Raw genomic sequence first — 21,330 nt, forward strand, 5'->3', positions numbered from 1 at the left:
GTTTTAAGTATATTCACAGAGTTGTGCAATCACCACCTCAGAATGAAACCCCACATACATTAGCAGTCACTCCCATTTCTCAACCTCTTCCCGCTTCCCTAGCCCTAGAAGTCACTAATCTACGTCTCAATGGATTTGCCTCTTCTAGACATTTCCTGTAAGTGGAATAAGGCCTTCTGTGTCTGACTTCTTTCATTTAGCATAATGTTTAAGTCTCACCCCTATTGTAGCATGTATCTATATTTTGTTCCTTTTTATGGCCAGTGGTATTCCACCATTATGGATAAACCATATTTTACTTATTCATTCACCAGTTGATAGATATTTGAGTTGTTCCACTTTGGGGCTATTGTGAATAATGCTGCTCTGATCATTTGTGTACATGTGTTTATGTGCACATAGGTTTTCCTTGATCTTGGGTGGATACACCTAGAAGGACCGGTGGGTCCCATGGTAATTTTACATTTAACCTTTTGAAGAACTGCCAAATTGTGTTCCAAAGCAGCTGCACCATTATTCATTCCCATCACCAGTGTATGGAGGGCTCCAATTTTTCCACATCCCCGCCAAGACCCCAATGCCTGTTATCTTTTTGATTAGAGCCATGTGAGTGTGTGAAGTAATAACTCATTGTAGTTGATGCTCTGTATTTTAAACCAAGCCCACTCATTCTTGAATGGGACCTCAGCTACTCTTCTAGGCTACACTTTTAGGTGAAGAATATGCCCTAATGGTCATTCTTAAAACCCAAAATAAAGCCAGGATAATCTAAGACTCCCTTAATAAGTGAAGGTATCACCTCCATATAAAATGCACCATTATTCTACCACAAACTCTATCAAGCTATAATCATGCCCAATAGCCAAACCTTTTTCAAAAGATGTCAGGCTAAGCAGCCTATGTAAGCGCTAATGCTGTAATGGAATAATTAAACATGCAACGAAGTTTTAACGAGAGCTTTACAGAAACACTGGATTGGAATTCAAGCTTCTCAATAATCTATGTGTAACCTGATCATTTAACTTGTCTACACCTGAGCATGAGTTCCGAGACACTCACAGAACTACATCCTCTGAAGTCACTCACATAAAGTTGTCTGAGGCTGAAAGTTTAATGAAATTTTAAAAAGTACTAACACCCATGCTTTAAGATCTAGCTTTGCACAGTGGAAAGAATTTGAGCTATAGTAGTCAGAGAAGGTGGTGCTACTTGCAGCTCGGTCGATTAGTAGCTGTGTCACCACAGGTACATTATTTAACATCTTTCTATCTCAGTTTCCTGACCTGAAGGTAATGCCTTCAAGAGGTTACAAGGATTCCTTGATCTAGTACAGCTAAAGCATCTATCGGTAGCCAGCAAAAAAGTAGACACTTAAATGTTAGCGGAAAGATGGATGAAAGCTAACTCTGGGCAAAGTTTCCCAGCAAATAAAGACCTCATAACCAATGTTGGGGACCACTTAGGGCCGAATGCGAGTCCTTGTGACCTGTGGGATTCCTTTATAAAAAGCACTTCCCCACATTATGGTCTGCAAATTGATAAAGCGAGCTATCATATGGCTTAAAACAGGACTAGGAGGAATTCTTGGAAGGGAGCCCAGGGATGAAAAGATAAGAGACCTCATTTTTGTCAGGGACAAAAGAATAAAAACTTCCTCACAGAGAGCCTGAGCACAGAACAGATCCCACGGAGAGAAAGGTAAAGGCTGTATTCACATGACTCCATTGGAAGCTCAGGTAGAGACTGCCAGGCTCTAGAGGGACGGTGGGAGGGGGACAGTGGGGGGGGGGGGACGGGGGCTGGCGGAGGAGAGAGGGGTGGGGGCTGGCTAGGTGTGTGGAAAAGCTGCCAAGAGGAAGACGAACCCCATCCCAGCTGTGAATTAACTGTCCTTGCGTCTCTCAGCCGCCTTCCCCTACCTGATCTGGTTGTCACGGAATTTGTTGAGATGCGGTTGGTTGAGGTAAATGGTGCGGGCTGGTGCCTCCAGCTGGTCTCCAACAGACGTGGCCCGGGACATCTCATCCTCTGCCTTCTTGTAGCCCGAAGAAGGACGAACAGGTCCTGCAGAGACGGGGCGCGGGCAGAAAACAAAACACAAAGAAGTCACGCCAGGCTAGAGGCAGCGAACACGGGCTGCGGGCTGGCGGGCGGGGACCAGCTGGGAAGGATGCTCTGGGCGCTGCTGGGCCCGCCTATGTACCTTGGCTCCCCCTGGAGACCTGCCGCCGCAGCTGCTCACGGCTCCGCCCCGCCCCCTCCCCCGCCCCACCCCCGCCCTGGTCCCCCGGGCGCCGAGGAGGGAGCCTCTGCCGCCGCCGACTCCGCCCCGCCCCCTCCCGCGGCCGCTGCAGCGTGAGGCCCGGCTGCCAGCGGCACCGCTGCCGGCTGCAGGGACGGGGAGGGGCCGCGGGAACAGTGGGGCCGGGGCCTCCCCCCACCTTCCCGCGGTCAGCTCCCCCTGCGGGCCCACGGGCTGCGCTCCGGATCTCGGTTTTCTGGGCTGCTTTGATTGTGCTTAGGAGAAAGATACCAGCAAAGGGGATGTGCCCTGCGTTCAGTCACCGCATAAAAGGATGGTGAAAGCACATCTCCATGCCCTACAAACGAAATTCCCAACCCTCCGGGTGATGGGCTTGGCTACACCGTGAGCCTGAATGCACCAGCTGCCTTTCTCCCCAGAAGTGCCCGGCAACCTGAGTGTGGTAGCTTTACCAATCCCAGCTCGCGGAGGGATGCATGATTTTTCATTTCATAGCTCCAGTTAGGTTTCTGTGGTTAAGACACAAGCAAGCCTGTCGCTTTAAGAGTTGATTTCAGTCCTATACTCAAGCCTCTCTGTGAGCTCAACCTCCCCATAACCTTCACGTAGGGAGGTGTCAGCATGGAGAATAATGATATGCCCATTAGTCACACTGCTACACCTGAGCACACGCACAGCCAGTCAACCCCATCTCCAACTCATCACAAGGGGCAACCCACCTCAAGAAGGGACCTTCAGGGAGGGGTGCCTGAAGCAAAGGATCACAGAAAAATAAATGCCCTACAAATGCAGCCTTGTCTCCTTTTCCTCACATATATTTTCACTCTAGTATCTGCCATGCTTTCCACCTATCAAAGAGATGAATGATGTATCCTGTTTAGGAAACGGACATCTCATTTCAGTCAACATCTACTTCACAGCTACAACAAATATTCACTGACAGAGAAAAATCTTGAAATAGAAAGTTTCGGCTATTGAAGTACGTCATTTTTTTAAGTGATTATAATCCTATTATAATCTTTATCACAAGAGGGGGACAACCAAAACGTGGAATCGGTTGAGAGCTGACATTTCCCAAAGAGTATTCGTAGCTGGATCCCTGGTCACAGCAACCTGGCTGTTCCCCATTAAGGGACTCCATCCTCAGATCCTCACTCCCTGCCTCCAGCCTCCACTCTCCCGGTTTCCTCTGGCTTGGGGGGGGGAGGAGGAGGGGGGCTACTCTGTCCTCTGCTTATGGACAAGGGGCCACAGAGAGCAAAAGTCCTTACTTCAAGACTCACTTGCCTGAGAGCTTAGGCTCCCACACTTCAGTCAGAGAAGGCTAGGTTTTAAAGCATTTGTTGATTTAAGGCAGATAAGCTAGTTTCAAAAATATTCCGAATATAGAAATATTCCTTTTCTCTTGGCCCATTTACCCCACTTTATCTCCAGCATTTATCATCATTACCTGGCATTATTCATCTATGGTCTCTCTTCCCATGGCCAAGCACAGAAGCTCCAGGACAATAGGACATGTTTTGTGCACTACAGTGATCTCAGCACCTACAACAGTGCCTGGCACATAATGGGCATTCATATTTGCTAGTCGAATAAATCATTTTCTTATAAAACGTCGCTTTGAATTCTCCAGGCAGAGATGCAGTTATATGCACAGAGGGCTCAAAGGCCATATACTCGTATGGGTCAGAATAGTTCATTGCTTAGACTGTGTTAACTCAGTGGCTCTTGACCCTTGCTGCACATTACCACCACCTAGGGAGCTCCCACAATTAACTAGATGCTGGGCCCAACGCTCACAGATTCTGACTTATTTTACTCTGTTTTAAAGTAACTTAAGAGAGGTGGGCCTGGGTGGCTCAGTCGGTTAGGCACTGATTTTTAATCTCAACTTGGGTCTTGATCTCAGGGTTGTGAGTTCAAGCCCCACGTTGGGCTCCATGCTGGGCATGGAGCCTACTTAAATAACAATAATAATAATAATAAAGTAACTTAAGGGATACGAGTGGGCAGCCACAGTTGAGAATCACTTGTTATATGCTGCTGGGAACACAAAAAACAAAAGATCTGGCTCCTGCTCTCAAAAAATTTAACCAGTTTAAGGTGCTAAGGTATAACCATAGTTACCAATAAGCCACAGTTTATGATAAGTGACTAAGAGTGGGCTTGAAAATGCTAAGGAGGGTCAGGAGTCAGCAGCCTGTTTGTGCTTGAGGGGAGCCGGTTGGAACAGAGTTTGAGGACAGATATAAAAGCCTTAAAGTATGGGTAAGATTTCTATTAGGAAAGAGGAGGACAAGGACATTTGGGGGAAGAACAAGAAAAAGCTTAGGCAAAGGCCCAAGTAGACAAGATGTATATGAAGCCGATTAAACCAAACAAACAAAAACCAACACTGAGGGTCCAAGTGGGAAATAGAAAGCTTGTGTGTTGGGGGGGGAGGGGGAGTGTGGAGGGGTGAAAGACTGGGGAGGATTTAAATGCCAGGCAAAGAAGCTTAAACTTCATCCTGAAGGTCATATGAAGCCACAGACAGTTTCTAAGCAGGGGAGAAATATAATTGGCAGTGATATACAAGTAGGAGCAGAAAAAGGGGAGAATTTGTAGATGAGGAGATCAGATAGGAAATTAATTCTACCTCTAGAAGCAAGACGTTAAAAAGCAAAAATTAAATGGAGAATGGGTAAAAAAAAAAACATGGACAGAAGAACCATCTGAAAAGAAAACCCTGCAAGACTTTTTTTGGACTTAGTGTGTGGGCCAGAAAAAAAAAGACGATTGGGTAATTGGGATTTGAAGAAGAGAAGATTGGGACAAAAAAAGCACTACTGATAGAAAATGAGAATGGAAACAGTTTTCCCAAACAAGAATGTAAGTGTTGGATAACAAATATTGGGGTGCAAAACAATTACACCATTAGTGATAGAATTACATGAAATAATGTCTCCCAAGCACCTACCATGCATGAGGCCAGCTCACCTTTGTACACTACAACAGGGCCAGCCTTGGAATTTTATTCTAGGTAGCAATCATTATAGTTTCCCCCTACCTACGACTCTGATGACTTTCTTCTACCTCAGTGGCTTCATCTTGACCCAATGCTGCTTTGGAGAAAAACATTAATCTTTTCAAAATATCACACATCTGTTGAAAATGTATCGCCTAAAGAAAACACTATACCATATATAGTGAAGCACATTATGACTAAGGTTTCAAATTCAGACTCATGAGATGAATCCTGAGCTAATGCATTTTGAAAATACCACCATGCAAAATTAGAGTAGATGCTTACAACTCCCCCTTATAAACAAGCACAGTGTCAGCAGACAGTGGGAGTTCAATAAATATCTGTTGAGAAAGAAACCGAAGTAAAAAGGATAAAGAGAAACAAGAGTAGGCAAATGGACAAGCACCAAGCTTGCCTACTACAAAATGGAAATGCAGACAAGACAGCTGACGGCCAAGGGCACGAGGGCAGGGACTTTATCTTGCTCATGGTTCTAGCACCATCATCCTGAATGATGCCAAGCACACAGTAAGCAGTCTGTAAACACAGACAAATAACGGGCTAATGTAGCAGGTGCTTTTTGAGGATGCCTACCCAGCTGCTGAACCCCAGACTCCCTTGTCTGGTAACTGAACCTTTCCCCTCCCACATGCAGGCCAAGCAGCCCACAGACAGGCCTATAAAATGCAATCCCCTTCATCCACCATAGCTCTCTGCCCTGGGGACAGTTACTTGGTCCAAGTTGGATGGTTAGGAGTCTTCTAGAAACTGACAGGGGACCTAAGGAAGATGGTTTCTGCATGTGGCTGCTCTATGAACATATACACTCCAGGTCTCTGGTGGCCATCTCCTACCCCTGGAGTAGGCAGGGAAGTAAAGTGTTTCTTTGGGAATGAAGATGAAGCAGTTTCATGGAGAGCAACAGAAACTGTCCCAACATCTTTCTGGATTCTGGGTAAAGTCCCCTCCTAGATGCTAGCTATATTAGGGTCTTTGGGTTCCATGACCCACCCTGAATAACCAGAAATGGCAACCAATACTGTAAGGGAGCACACAGAGAACCTATTTTTCCCTTTAAGACAGATGAGCAAGTAAGGTTAATGAGGAGGCAGAAATATCTATTCACATATAGATCACCCTGTTGGGGGGAGGCAAGGTTTTAGATGCCTCTGGCACAGGTGCCCTTAGATGCCACAACCCACACCCAGGGAAGCCAAATCTGACAGAGGAACGTCTGCATGGCAACATTTAGGTTGCCTGGTTTGGATAAAGCCCAGAAATAGCTGGAAGGTGATCAGCTAAATAAAGAAGCCCCTCCTCCCTTGAGACTTTCTGCCAGGATAGGAGAAAGAATTCTAAGAAACAGAGATAGAGGATAGGCACAGTCTCCTGGTGGAGAGCATTCTCTAAGAGGACAGATAAAGAATAAGAAAGGGGCAGAGGAAAACAGGCTAGTTCTAGTGCACGTGCCACTGACACCCACAACTCTTCCACGGGCCCCAGCCACACTGCGGCTCTAGCTTGCCTGTGAATCTCCTCCTACTCACTTTGTCCATGTCCTGGCCCAAATTTCTCACTCCACTCACGCAACCTGTCTGTGGCAACAGGGAGGTGAAGTCACCAGCTAGGAAGCAGAGTCCCACTGGCAGGTGAGCAGACAGAAGTGAGGACAATGCCTCATGTCTCCTCATTACATAAATTAATTCCATGGAGATTCTTCTGGGAAGAGAATGAAAAATGTTAAAAGGTATCTGAAATTTGTTCCTATCTAATTAAGTATATATTATTTTATGACTATTTATATAATATACATATTAGTGTGAATGAAATTGGTCCAGGGAGTTAAGAACCTCAAAGAGTTAAACACAAAAGGGGAGATAATGTAAGGCCAATTTTTACTAAGCATTTCATTGCCTTAAGCAACATAGAAATAAAATCCTTCACTCTGAACTGCAGTATTTTTCTCTAACTCAGAACTCCAGAAGATGCTGGTAAATTATCTAGTCCACATCCCTTGCAAAGAAATCTTACTATCTCACAGTAGAAACTCTTGGGAAAGAAATACTCTAGTCTTCCTAAGTCAGAAACCTATTAAAGTGGTGAGCCTTTTCCCAGAACCTCTGTAACTAGCTCTGTGGGAAGTCAGAATTTGGTTGGACATTGTTGTAGGAGAGAGAATTTGGCTGGTCTCTGTCCTGGCTTTCTGGGGAAGCTTCTAACCCCTTGGAACTATCCCAGTGACTGGAGTGTATTTGTTATTCACGGTGGGGCCTTGGGACCACACCCAGTTTTATGCTAATGAGGTGACCCTGGTGGGCCCCTAGACCATTTTAGAATGGGGGTTGATCATGTCAGAAAAACCAACCATGTGATTAGAGGGTTGGGGTCTGACCTCCCAACTCAGGGAGGAAAGGGGACTGGAGACTGGAATTCAATCATGTGGCCAATGATCCGATTAATAATGCCTATGTAATGAAGCCCCAATAAAAATTACAGACACCAAAGCTCCGGTGACACGCCCTAAGGACATGGAAGTTTCATATGTGGGACCCTCCCAGACCTTTCCCTGTGTCTCTCTCCATTTGGCTGGTCCTGATTTGTATCCTTTAGGATAATACCTGTAATTCTGAGTATAGTGCTTTTCTGAGTTCTCAGTTTTTCTAGCTTTTTATTGAAACTGAAGAGGTAATGGGAATCCTTGAATTTGTAACTATTTGGTCAGAAGCACAAGTGGTCAAGGCATCCCAGAGCCTGCAGCTGCTGTCTGAAGTGAGGGAGGTCTTCTAGAAAATTGTGCCCTTAACCTGTGAGGTCTGAGCTAACTCTGGGTACTTAGTATTACAACTGAACTACAGACATTACTCTGTGAACTCTAGAATGACAGAACCAAAAGGGCGACTTTATGAACAATCACAGAAGTATATTAGGTCAAACGCAAGATAGGATGAGAAGCCAGATCTGCAGAAACTTGAATCCAATGCTCCTTCCATTAGGACAGGCTTCCTCTATGAGCTTCGGCAAGTCAGGACACCATCTGAGCCCTGGTTTCTTCATCCGCAAAACAGAAATCAATGGTATAAATCAAGAGATGACAAACTTTCTGTAAAGGGTCAGACAGTAAATATTTTAGGCTTTGAGCTACATACAGCCTCTCTTTTTTAAACACAAAAATCTTAAAAATGTAACCACCATTCTTCACTCACAGGCCAGATTTGGCCCACAGGCCATAGTTTGCTGACCCTTCATATAAACTAAGTTCTTTCACAGTTAACAACCCAATTACATCCCAACTCCTACCTCAAGGAAATATTAAATATCTCCCATATCAACAAAACAGGACATAAAATTCCTAGTAAACAGGTTCTTCAGGCTTTTGTTCCTGGAGTTAAGTTGACTATGTATTTTCTCCTAATTTTGTATGTACTTTAAAAGTAGGTAAAAGATGGTTTTTGCCTCCAGAAAAATTTCCAGGAAAACAGTACAATCATCATAGAGCTTTATAACAAGAGGCATGTGTGTGTGTGTCTCCTCTGCTTCCCAAAAGGGTTTCAAGTTCAACTCTGGCCTCTACTCTGTATTTACAAAGATGTTTCATAATCCTTCAGAACACAGACACAAAGCAGTCCAGCAGCTGGGGAAGCACTTGAGCTGGTTATTTCTCCTAATCAAACGAACACAATGAAAATGCAGTGCAAATGTGGGATGTGATTATTCTAGCCCTGGCGGACACATTTTGGAGGCCTTTTCTAGACCCCACGTTGCACAAACCACATCTCTCCAAATATAGCATCTGTGATCCATTTCTACCTAAGAATTAAAAAGAAACACAAAGAGAGAGGGACACCTTTTACTGCCAATACTTATTGGCTTCTCTTTTCTCTTTTTTAGGGATAGAGAAGGCGAGAGGGGAGGTAACTGGCCCTGGACTATTTAGGATTTGAAATATTGCTGGGTGCTGAATTTATTTAAGCACATATTGGGCCCTTCCTAGATCTGAGGCATTTTGCCAGGTAGTGGGAGGGAAAGGTGTGCAGTTTAAGCCCCGGACTGATGCTTTAGTAGAAGCAACAGAAACAAATGAGACCAAGAAATAGGAGAACCCAGAGGACAAAGATGACCACCAGTCTCATCTAGGGCCAAAGAACTGGGCGATTTCATGGAGGAAGCATTTGAACCAGGCTTACAAAAATGAGTATTATAGTCTAATTGGGTCATGTGGAAAAAGAGCATCCCAGGAATAATGGCGTGTGAGCAAAGGCACGTGCCTGTGATACTTTATTTACAACCTAGTTGGCTCTGGCACCATGGGTGAAAGTGGGACCATGGTAATTTGAGGCTTTGTTTCCAATAAGTACAGCAATACAAATCAGCCTTCTGTTCCTCGAAACCCATTTTTACACTTTAGATTATTTACTAATTCACAAATTATGAATTTTAATATAAGCGAAGGCAAATGTGATTTTAAGGAAATATCTTTGATATATAAAAGCTAAACATTAACCAAAAAGAAATGCTAGGTTTTACAATACTCAATTCAGAGGACTTTTCTATATGGACTGGACTGACTGAGGCTTAAAATACAAGCCCAGTAGCTTCTCTGTAGCAACTCCCTGTGTTGCTAGGAGAGATATTCATTACTCCTGGGGCCAGGAAACTGGGTGCAAGTTAAGGACACCAACCCTAAAAATCATGATTCAGTAAGCATGAATGCAGTCTTTGAACAGTGAATCCTAGGAGAGGTGCAGTTTTCTCTGAAGGTGTTTTGCCTGTCCTCAGCATTTGGAAGACACACAACACCTTGGCCAGGGGTGTTTAGATTCACTGCACATTGTCTCACAGCCAGCCCACCCGTCCAGTGTCATTGGCGACCAATCCTTCTCTTGCTCATGGTCATCAGCCACCTATCAGCAGCCCTGCCAGGATCAGCCCCTGAAAGACCCCAGTAGCTTTTAAATCTGTTCCCAGACCATATGAAAAGTATAGGTAGGCAATTCAGGAAAATGAGACCTCGTCTTACTCCTCAGTTTTATCCTCAGGTATGTCACATGTCTCCTCTTTGATTGGGGAAACTTCCCCCAGAGAGAAAAAAATTAAGATGTTTCTTTTCAGATTGATTTCTTTTCTCTCCACTTCTCCCCCTTCCACCTCCTAAAGAGCAAAAGGACAGGCAAGCTTTTCCATGTACGTCCCTGACATCATTCTCTTTCTGGATCCCAAACAACCCTTTACAAACCCACTGAGGTAGCTCCTCTTCAACGTAGAAAATGCTGAGAGTCTGTTGTAAATACTACAAAAGGACGGAAAAAGTAATCTACAAAATCTCCTCATAAACAAAAGGCTAGCTTGCCTATCACTGCTATTTTTGAAAGGTAAAAGGTGAAGACACCTTGATATTTCTCTTGGCAGATCTAAGCTTTCCCAGGGAGGTGGAGGCTCCAAGTGCATGGAAATCAAATGTTAAGTACAAGAGAAAGGCACATTCATTTGCTCCAACTATCATCCCATTTCACATGTAAATCCGCCTGTCATGTTTGCTTTTTACCACTGGTCATACAACCTAACACCCTTTATTTCTATCAACAATCTTAATGTAACCTTCAAAATTACACGCACTCAGAAAGAGTCAACCAGGAGGCCAACTTTATTCCCGATTCCACTGATACAACACATTCTTTTCCAGTGTGATGACTTTTCCTGACTTTCTTGTTGATGTGACATTTTGTGTATCACGTTTCTTCTCAGACACAGAAGTGAGAAAGTTCCAAATATGGAAAAATCTTTAAAAAGGAGGAGCAATGCCAAAGAGATGCAGATGGAGTCCGTTAACTCCCCAGCATCCTCCACCGATTTGCATTGCCAAACCAATTAGCTGCCTTGCCATGTCACTGAGAGGTCATAAATAGTTATGGTAAGAAGCACAACCATCTTTTGTTGAGCCTGGTCTAAGTACTCCATATGTATTAACCCATAGAATTCGCCAAACAATCATGAGGAGCATGTTCATTTTGGAAATAATTAGAATGGGGTAATTTACCAGCTAGCTTAGTAACTACAAGGTGAATTTTGTTCCTTATTATATGAGTCATTTATAGGACCTACATTATAAATAATTTGGGGGAGGGGCTTCAAGGAGTTTCCTCAAATAGACAAATATTTGTTGACTGTCTTTTATCCTATTAGGTTTCGGTTTTTTTTTTTTTTTTAACTAAAAGTATATCCAAAAAAAAGTAAATCCCCAGAGTCTATACATAAAAAAAAAAAAAAAAAAAACTCCCCCAAATGCCAGGCTCACAGGTAGCATGGTGGTGGCAACAGTGATTATGGGACTGGATGCTTAAACTAGGAAAGCCAAGTCTCTAGAGATTCAAGTGCCCCGAAGGCAGGAACATGTAGAAGAAATCAGTAAGTCAAGCAGGCAGGCAAAAAAATTGAGGCAGACAGGAAGTCATTCATACATCCAAGGTTCAGAATATTCTATGTGCACAATGCCAAAGTCAAAACTCTCTCCCTGCATTCAGAGAGCTTGTAATCTGGTGAGGAAATAAATTGGTGCAGAGTAATACAGCTCAGAATGTGCAAGGTTTCCTTTCACCTGGATTTTCTTTCTTCTAGGGTGTTCTCCGCCTGCCAACAACTCATCCTTAGGCCATAGCTCCGGTTATCTCTCCTCTGAGAAGTCTTCGCTCATCACACTTTCCCAGGTTGGGTTAGATGCCCCTCCTCTACTTACAGGACCCTCAGATATTGGCCAGGCAGGGAATTCCTCCAGGGGACATTTTTCTCAGTCTTACACAACCTACATAACCATATACAACTGTCCAGTCTGTGCATTTTCCATGTCATAATTACTGTTTATGTGTCTTTTTAATTGTGTCTCCAACTAGAAAAGTATGGACTATGCCTTGTTGATCTTACTATCCTCAGCATCTGTGGGAGGGGAAGAAAGGACAGTGAACGCTATGGGTATGTGGGGTCTAAGAGAAAGACTAGTGCTTCCAGCTGGAGTAGAAAGGGGGGTGCTTTGGTTGGGGAGATTTAGGAGATCTCTCACTGTAAAGCCAGCAACTGAGCTCTATGTGAAGGGCTCTAAAGGGTAAAGATGGGGAAGGACATCCACAGAGCAAGACAAAACCATGGACAAACATGTGATGTGAACAGCTCTCATGCAGCCTTCTAGGATGTCCTCTGTCGTTCTTGTATATCTGTCTGGGTGTGGAGGTGGGTAGAGCACAAGAACGACAAAAGCTCTTAGCTTTGCTTCCCTACACAACACTGCCTCTGAAGGCCAGAGCAAAGAATAGGGAACGCAACAACCATTTTGATCGACAAGGTAGAAGAGGCTAGATGACCAAGTGGTGAAAACATGTACAAAATTACACAGGTGTAGAGTAAGAAATGCTGTGATAGAGCTACACATCAGGGAAGATGCTTACACAAAGGAAGGGTCTCTAGCTGTAGGTTAGAGAGCCGTGGGCACCAGAAGGACAGCAGCTGATTTTAGAAGCAGATCAAAGGAATTAATGAACAAAGACTGGCAGTTGACTGGCTGACAGGGAGGGGGAAGACCAGAGGCTTGCCATTTTCTGATGCTCTTCCTTTACCTATGGATTTCTGATCATTTAAGCAATTAGTTCCCCCTTGAATGAAAGGATTTTCACAATGGACTAAGAAATTGTAAAGTTAATACAATCAAATACATGATCTGTGTAGTCGGATATCCTTATGACCAATAATTCCATGAAGATGAGGGTATTTGAGGCCCAAATAATAAAAGCATTACATACTACTCTTGGACAAGAGTTCAATCTACCAAAGACACTACTTAAATGGACTGAGTATTACAAAGACCTGCCAGAACTAACCCAAGTTCTCAGTAACTTCTGACATACAATCCCGGCTCATAACTAAGTTTCTGTGGCATACTCCACTCTGCAAATCCTTTGCCGATACACTAACAGCAAGGGTGGTCACAACCAGAGTCCTGAATTATTTCCAGAGCTTCCTTTATTACCTTTTACTCTGCTGACAATCTGACTCAGTTCTACATAACTGTGGTTGAAAATGTTGGGGTAGAGGGAGAGAGCACTATTCAAGGGACTATACCACTACAGAATCTAGGGACCCCCTCTGAAATGGACCTCCTTGCAAGGAGATAAATGGACTTACAAAATGGAAAGAAAAAAAAAAAACACAAAAAAACAGCCACTCCAGAAGATCAGTAAATGTGATGTTACTAAGACCAAGGTAGCTCTTAAAGTTCTGTGATTAGTCCAAGCCGTTAAGATGGTGACAGGCCCACAGGCTGGAACTTGCCAAGCCCAGTTCTAGAGGTTTCCACTGGATCAGCATTGCAGCCCAAGGCTCTGCCCACCCAGCTCTGCTGCCTTCCCTCTTTTCCCTGACAGACAGCAGATCAGCACTGCTATAAAAAGGCTCTCTTGGCTCAATCCCACAGCACCCCATGCCCGCGTGCATCTTTCAGAGGCACTGCCCCTAAGAAAGCTCTCCTACTCCCTAAGCCCATCTCAATGTCTGTGGTCCCTAGATCTAGTGTGCCCTGATTGCAATGTGCATTTTCCCATTCACAGAAAGAACAGTTTCTGCTTTCATTTGAATAATCACAGTAATGGTTGAACTGTTATACAGTGGGTTGACAGATGTACCAACAACAAAGGGAAACACACACAACCCTTGCAAAGAGATAGCCAAGCAACAAAGGATCAAGCACCAGAAATAAAAAGACCATACCATTTACTCCAGAGAGACACAATCCAGGGGATCCGGAAATGGAAAGATAAACCACCAGTGAAGCTCTCCAAGTGCTTAATGAAACCAATATCAGAAGTACACATTCCATGAGGAAATAATTCCGTTTCAATCTTCAGCCCTTACACACATGGAAGGCTCTCATATTAGCTTCAAACACCAAAGCCAGGTGGCAGAGTGAGGGATGAGGTTATTTGAACTTATTTTCTTTAGACACATTTCTTATTTTTTATTTAAATTCAATTAGCCAACATATAGTACATCATTAGTTTCAGGTGTAGTGTTCAATAGTTCATCAGTTGCAGATAACACCCAGTGCTCATCACATCACGTGCCCTCCTTAATCTCCATCACCCAGTTACCCCATCCCCCCACTCACCTCACCTCCAGCTCAGTTTGTTTCCTATAGTTAAGAGTCTCATGGTTTTTCTCTCTCTCTGATGACTTCCCATTCAGTTTTCCCTCCCTTCCCCTATGATCCTCTGCACTGTTTCTTATATTCCACATATGAGTGAAACCATATGATAATTGTCTTTCTCTGATTGACTTATTTCGCTCGGCATAATACCCTCCAGTTCCATCCACATCGATGTAAATAGTAGTTATTCATCCTTTCTGATGGCTGAGTAATATTCCACTGTATATATGGACCACATCTTCTTTACCCATTCATCTCTTGAAGACCATCTCAGCTACTTCCACAGTTTGGCTATTGTGGACATTGCTGCTATGAACATTGGGGTGAAGGCACCGCTTCGTTTCACTACATCTGTGTCTTTGGGGTAAATACCTAGTAGTGCAATTGCTGGGTCGTAGGGTAGCTCTATTTTTAACTTCTTGAGAAACCTCCATACTGTTTCCCAGAGTGACTATACCAGCTTACATTCCCGCCAGTAGTTCCCCCTTTCTCCTCATCCTCGCCAGCATCTGTTGTTTCATTTCTTTTTTTTTTTTTAATTTTTTATTGTTATGTTAATCCCCATACATTACATGATTAGTTTTAGATATAGTGTTCCATGATTCATTGTTTGTGCATAACACCCAGTGCTCCATGCAGAACGTGCCCTCCTCAATACCCATCACCAGGCTAACCCATCCTCCCAGCCCCCTCCCCTCTAGAACCCTCAGTTTGTTTTTCAGAGTCCATCGTCTCTCATGGTTCTTCTCCCCCTCCGACTTCCCCCCCTTCATTCTTCCCCTCCTGCTACATTCTTCTTCTTCTTTTGTTCTTTCTTAACATATATTGCATTATTTGTTTCAGAGGTACAGATCTGCGATTCAACAGTCTTGCACAATTCACAGCGCTTACCAGAACACATACCCTCCCAGTGTCCATCACCCAGTCACCCCATCCCTCCCACCCCACCCCCCACTCCAGCAACCCTCAGTTTGTTTCCTGAGATTAAGAATTCCTCATATCAGTGAGGTCATATGATACATGTCTTTCTCTGTTTGACTTATTTCGCTCAGCATAATACCCTCCAGTTCCATCCACGTCGTTGCAAATGGCAAGATCTTATTCCTTTTGATGGCTGCATAATATTCCATTGTATATATATACCACCTCTTCTTTATCCATTCATCTGTTGATGGACATCTTGGCTCTTTCCACAGTTTGGCTATTGTGGACATTGCTGCTATAAACATCAGGGTGCACGTAGCCTTTCGGGTCCCTACTTTTGTATCTTTGGGGTAAATACCCAGTAGTGCAATTGCTGGATCATATGGTAGCTCTATTTTCAACTTTTTGAGGAACCTCCATACTGTTTTCCAGAGTGGCTGCACCAGCTTGCATTCCCACCAACAGTGTAGGAGGGTTCCCCTTTCTCCGCATCCCCGCCAACATCTGTCATTTCCTGACTTGTTAATTTTAGCCATTCTGACTGGTGTGAGGTGGTATCTTATTGTGGTTTTGATTTGTATTTCCCTGATCCCAAGCAATGTGGAGCATTTTTTCATGTATCTGTTGGCCATTTGTATATCTTCTTTGGAGAAATATCTGTTCATGTCTTCTGCCCATTTCTTGACTGGGTTATTTGTTTTTGGGGTGTTGAGTTTGGTAAGTTCTTTACAGATCCTGAATACTAGCCCTTTATCTGATATGTCATTTGCAAATATCTTCTCCCACTCCATAGGTTGCCTTTTAGTTTTGTTGACTGTTTTCTTTGTTGTGCAGAAGCTATTTATCTTGATGAAGTCCCTATTCTCAAGAAAAATGCAAATAAAGTACAAATGTTTTTCAAGTGCATGGTTTGAAATGTATTACCTCAAATCTTTGTAAGTAGAGATGCTTTATTTAAAACTCATTACCCAGAGTATATCAAGTGTTGCTTAGATTCAAACATCTCTTCGTTCAGCCTCATCTCTTACTGCTCTGGCCATTGCTCAAACTTGAGACTTCTTGGACCACTTGCGGCAGCTGAAAGAGCTCAGTTCTCTTTCTCACAGTGTGACACCTGTAGCTCCTACTTCTTTCTTCACTTGGGAAGTGACAGATAGGAGACAGCAGACACAGAAGGGCGCATTCTGGGACCCTGCCTCCCCACATTTCCCCAGCTCTTGCACTTGTGAGAGTGCCTTCCCATGCATGCTTACCTTTCCCACCTTTGCTTCTCTTCCTCTCTGGTCGCATTAATCTCTCAACAGATTGCTAGGTCCATCTTGATCTGTGCTTTCAGAAGACAGACAAATCTGGACGCAGGGACTCCCAGGCATTGAGGCAGAGCACACAGAAGAGGTCAGGGAGCCTAGCAGGTGACTGGAAGCATCACCCCCACCACAGCGTATATACTGAAATTCTATGATGGCTGGTAATGCCTTTCTCCCTATGAAAACCTATTTTAGGGCAATCATGGCCTACACAGTTCAGGTCTAAGGTGGAAGCAAGGCAATAGCCTCAGCACATGAGCAGCCAGATACCAAAACTGTCTATGCAGGCACTGAATAAAAAACAAACTTGATCTTTTTATTCCTGATTAGATTTTATCACTTTCTGCTGAAACAATATAGTTTGAAATCTAAGGGGGAAAGCTTGATTTACTTTAAATACTGTGAACTTTAATGACGTGGAAAGTATTTTTCAACTTTATTTTTCTGAAATATTATTTATGTAAATTCCTTCTTTTTGCATATTTCGTAGGACATGCACCTCTAAGCTTTATCATTGCCAAGGTGTACAGACGATAAAAATACAAGTTTATGAATGTAAAAAAGAAGCCACATAATTCAAATAGGTAATGATGAGGATAATAAAAAGTAACTTTATTCTTCACTCCATGGACAATGGGGGAACACATTCATAAAAGCCAACAGCACCCACCATGCTTCCTATTTATACCTCCCCCTGGATACTTTCTCTGCCAAAACTTTCTCCTCTGTTGGCTTTAATTCTCTCCTCCTCTTAGAGAATAACTTGAACTTTCCGAAAGTCTTGCTTTTGGGTCCTTGAAGTCAAGGACTATCTCATTTCCCTAGAATTTCTGGCATTTAACATGTGCTCAAAGTGAATAAATGGATTGTCTTTATATTGTGGGAGGGCAGGGAATCCCTCCAGGAATGACTGACCTGAATTAGAAGTAGTGCAGCATCCTCCCTTGCAATTACTTCCCAAATATTTTGATTTATCTTTCCATCCCACATCCAGTCTGTCAGGAAATACCATCAGTTCTACCCCCACTCCTACCCTGAACGGATCCCGAATCAGACTGCTTCTCTCCCCATCGGCTGCTACTACCCCAGATCAGCCCGTCGCCATTCCTCACCTGGACACTGCAGAACTTCCTAACCCATCCTCCTCCTGCCTTCCACACAGGAGGCAGGGCCATATTTTTAAATGTAACCCCAGATCTGGTAGATCAGTTTTCCACTACGCTTTGAATAGAGAGCAAACTCCCCAGCAGAGGCTAACAAGGCTCTATTCCAGACACACTGGCCTTTTCTTCTGTCCCTCATATATGTAGAGCTCATGTCCACCTCAACTCCTTAGCTCTTACTATTCCTTCTGCTTAGGAGTTATCTAGAGCTGGAACTCCCTTCATTTCTCTGGTTTCTAATTGCTTGGGTCTCTGCTCAAATGTCCCATCTTCAAAGCGTTCTACTGTTACTGTGCTATCTACAGTCGTTCTTCCCTTTAGGCATTTGCTCTCCAGGCTTTCTTTTCTTTAGAGCAGTGATAACTCTTATAAATAGCATTTATCCACATGTCATCTCTCTACCCCTCTAGAATATAAACTGCATGAGCTGAGCTTTTCTTTGTTTTCTGCTCTCCTTCTGGTGCCCAGTACATGTGTTTGGTACTTGCCTTCTGAATGATTTCATGAATTCAATCTGCTTTAACAAGTCTTAGCAAATAATCTGTTGCTAAACCCAACTCTGTTGCTAAGGTTCATTAATCACCTGGCATATATCAACATTACCTATATCATCACTTCTTTTCACTATGACCATAAGCAGACATTTTGTCCTTTGGTAGGCCAGGCTTTGAGCCTCATTTTACTAATTTCTCAAACCCACAATGTTTTACCTATAATTTAAAGCTTGATCTGTGAGATTTGACCTCTTTATCTGAGCAATGAAGATAATACCTACTTTGCCTAATAATTTTATAATGCTAAAACTGAGAACTTGGGTTTGAAAAAGATAAGTAAACTACAGAGTTCTATAATAAAATAAGGAGGTTATTGTAAAATCACAGTATACAGTCATTAGTGACTCTATGCTAATTACACTTCCATTTTCTAAGACCTCCCCACCACTGCCAGAAGCTGTCCACACAAACTCACATTTAATTCACAACCACCCTGTGAGAATTATCATCACCCTTTAACAGATGAGAATATTGAGGACTTGTGAGGTTAAACCAAGGTCACTTATAGGTGATAATATCCGAAGTTCAGATCTAAGTCAGTCTGGTTTCATTGATCACGCTTTGAAATTAGACAATATTGATTTTAAATATGTTCCATGGGATGCCTGGGTGGTTCAGTCAGTTAAGCGTCTCCCTTTGGCTCAGGTCATGATCGAGTCCCGCATCAGGGTCCTTGCTCAGCGGGGACCCTGCTTCTCCCTCTGCCTGCCACTCTCTCTCTGACAAATAAATAAATAAAATCTTAAAAAAAAAAGATGTTCCATAATATTAAGAACTCATCCAAGAATCTATACAATATTATTGGCATGAGCAAACGGAAGAATTTTTTAATGTAAACACAATGACACAGTGAGAGAGTGTTCAAATCACAAAAAGCAGCCAAGGGAGTTCTTCTGGTGTTCTAAGTGGTACCGTGGTACCCACCTGCATTTCTGGAACAGGCAGAAGACCATGCATTACCTATCAAAGCCATGAAGACCATAAAATGAATACCCGTGTCCAAATGTGGTCCAAGTCTAAGAATATAGGGCAACCAAAAGTTCTGGCAACATGAAGAAATATGCTGAATGAGAAAACAAGGTTTGAAAAAGCAGCCACATTGAGACAAAGCTGCACATGTTTCAAGCTACTTGGCCAGCTAGGTCAAACAACTTACCCTCAGAGATTTTAAAAACATAATATCTGAAAATAAATGTGCTAGAACAGTGCTTTTTGGCATCTTAGTTGGCCTAAGTAACTTCCAAAATGAGACCTATTTACTTCCCATTTTGAATTCTATGATCACCTTGAGAACAACTTGAAATCTGAAATTTGCAAAAACATTAAGCAAATGTTCACAAGGCAAAAGCTATAGGAAGATAAAAATTATTAAAACCAATCCCACAAGGGCACCTGGGTGGCTCAGTCATTAAGCGTCTGCCTTCGGCTCAGGTCATGATCCCAGGGTCCTGGGATCGAGTCCCACATCGGGCTCCCTGCTCTGCGGGAAGCCTGCTTCTCCCTCTCCCACTCCCCCTGCTTGTGTTCCTGCTCTCGCTATGTCTCTCTCTGTCAAATAAATAAATAAAATCTTTAAAAAAAAAAAAAAAAACCAATCCCACAAAAAAGAATTCCTTGTAGGTGATATAAAATGTAACTACATGAAACATACAATGACTCAACATCACAAGAGCCTTGCTCCACATCGCGTGTTTGCCCGACTCGGTGCTCTCGCTGTCCCCACCACTGTGTGAAGAACACATCTGCCAAGTGACTGCTCCCCTAGGTTAGTAACTCAGTCTTAAAGCTACTCAACTCTACGGAAAGCCCACACACCTGACATTGACATTGTTAATACAATGATCTCATTACAACAGCCGCACCTGGTGTTACTCAAGTCTAATCCAGAGTCCTAAATCCACCTCCAACTTGACAAAACCAAAGAACAGATCTCTCCATCTTCCCAACCCCAAACACTGATACACTCTCCTGAGAGGTGCTGGATACAGGTACCAAAGAGAATTTTGTAAGGACAAGGATTTTCATTAAAGAGTCTATTAACTGATATGGTTGTAGTCATCAAACAGAAACGTCACATGAGAACACTTGCTAAATATCTGAACATCAAACCCCGTAATGCCTCAAATAATGACTTTCTGTCAAGAGTCATTATTCCCAAGAACTTCTCCATATTTACTTAGTTTATATTCCAACCAGGAATTCTTCTAAGGTGGTCCAGTTAGAGTCTCTATTTTTTGTTTCAGAGCCCAAGGGCAATCCCCATGTCCACCCTTCCCTTCTAACAATATCACTCCTGTACCTTAGAATTCTAGTTAAATCCCATATTTTCCTTGACCAAAAAATCACTTGCACATTAACCCAGTAAACTCTTCTTTTTCTACCGTGCTTTTCACAGCTCATGTTGAAAATCTTTACTACGTTTAAGGTTGCCCTAAGTTTTTATCATTGAGAGGCACTGCATTGTAAAGATCCTCTGTTAATTACTCCAGCGGTATAAACATCCTGACTAGAGTACTGATAAGTATAATTATGAATAACCAAAACACCAAAGATTATTTCATTATGGCTATCCGAAGTGCATTAAATATGGCTATTTCTGAACACTTTCCTTATACTGCAATTTGTGTGTGCATATATAAATTTTGAATAATAAGAACAATGTTGATCAGGTAACAGTCAGAGACTAACACTGTGCTGTCCAATAAGGTAGCCACTAGCCCACGTGACTACTGAGTACTTGAAATATTGCTAGTCAGAACTGAGATATGCTATAAGTAGAAAATACACAGCAGATTTTGATTATTTTATATTAAAAATGGACATAAAATGTCTCAACTTTTTATATTGACTACATACTGAAATAACATTTGGGATATATGGAGTTAAATGAAATATACTGTTAAAGTATAAATATGCTCACATTAGATT

The 21,330-nt window shown here is 42.9% G+C and overlaps 1 protein-coding gene across 3 annotated transcripts in view; it reads right to left on the reverse strand.

The window, feature by feature from the left end:
• LOC118544814 (phospholipid-transporting ATPase IB) overlaps positions 1 to 21,330 on the reverse strand; it is a 581,647-nt gene that overhangs the window by 493,777 nt on the left and 66,540 nt on the right. The window contains exons 1-2 of one of the 3 annotated variants that reach the window (XM_078070551.1): positions 2,716 to 2,777; positions 1,920 to 2,064 (exon numbers count right to left, since the gene is read on the reverse strand). In XM_078070551.1, coding sequence (XP_077926677.1) covers positions 1,920 to 2,020 — 101 coding nt within the window. In that variant the 5' untranslated portion in view covers positions 2,021 to 2,064; positions 2,716 to 2,777. Of the gene's footprint in view, positions 1 to 1,919; positions 2,065 to 2,203; positions 2,258 to 2,715; positions 2,778 to 21,330 lie in introns of those variants that run through there. The other 2 variants (XM_078070550.1, XM_078070549.1) reach the window with 2 other exon arrangements.

Source organism: Halichoerus grypus, chromosome 4, assembly GCF_964656455.1.
Source record: "Halichoerus grypus chromosome 4, mHalGry1.hap1.1, whole genome shotgun sequence".
Classification (NCBI taxonomy): domain Eukaryota; kingdom Metazoa; phylum Chordata; class Mammalia; order Carnivora; family Phocidae; genus Halichoerus; species Halichoerus grypus.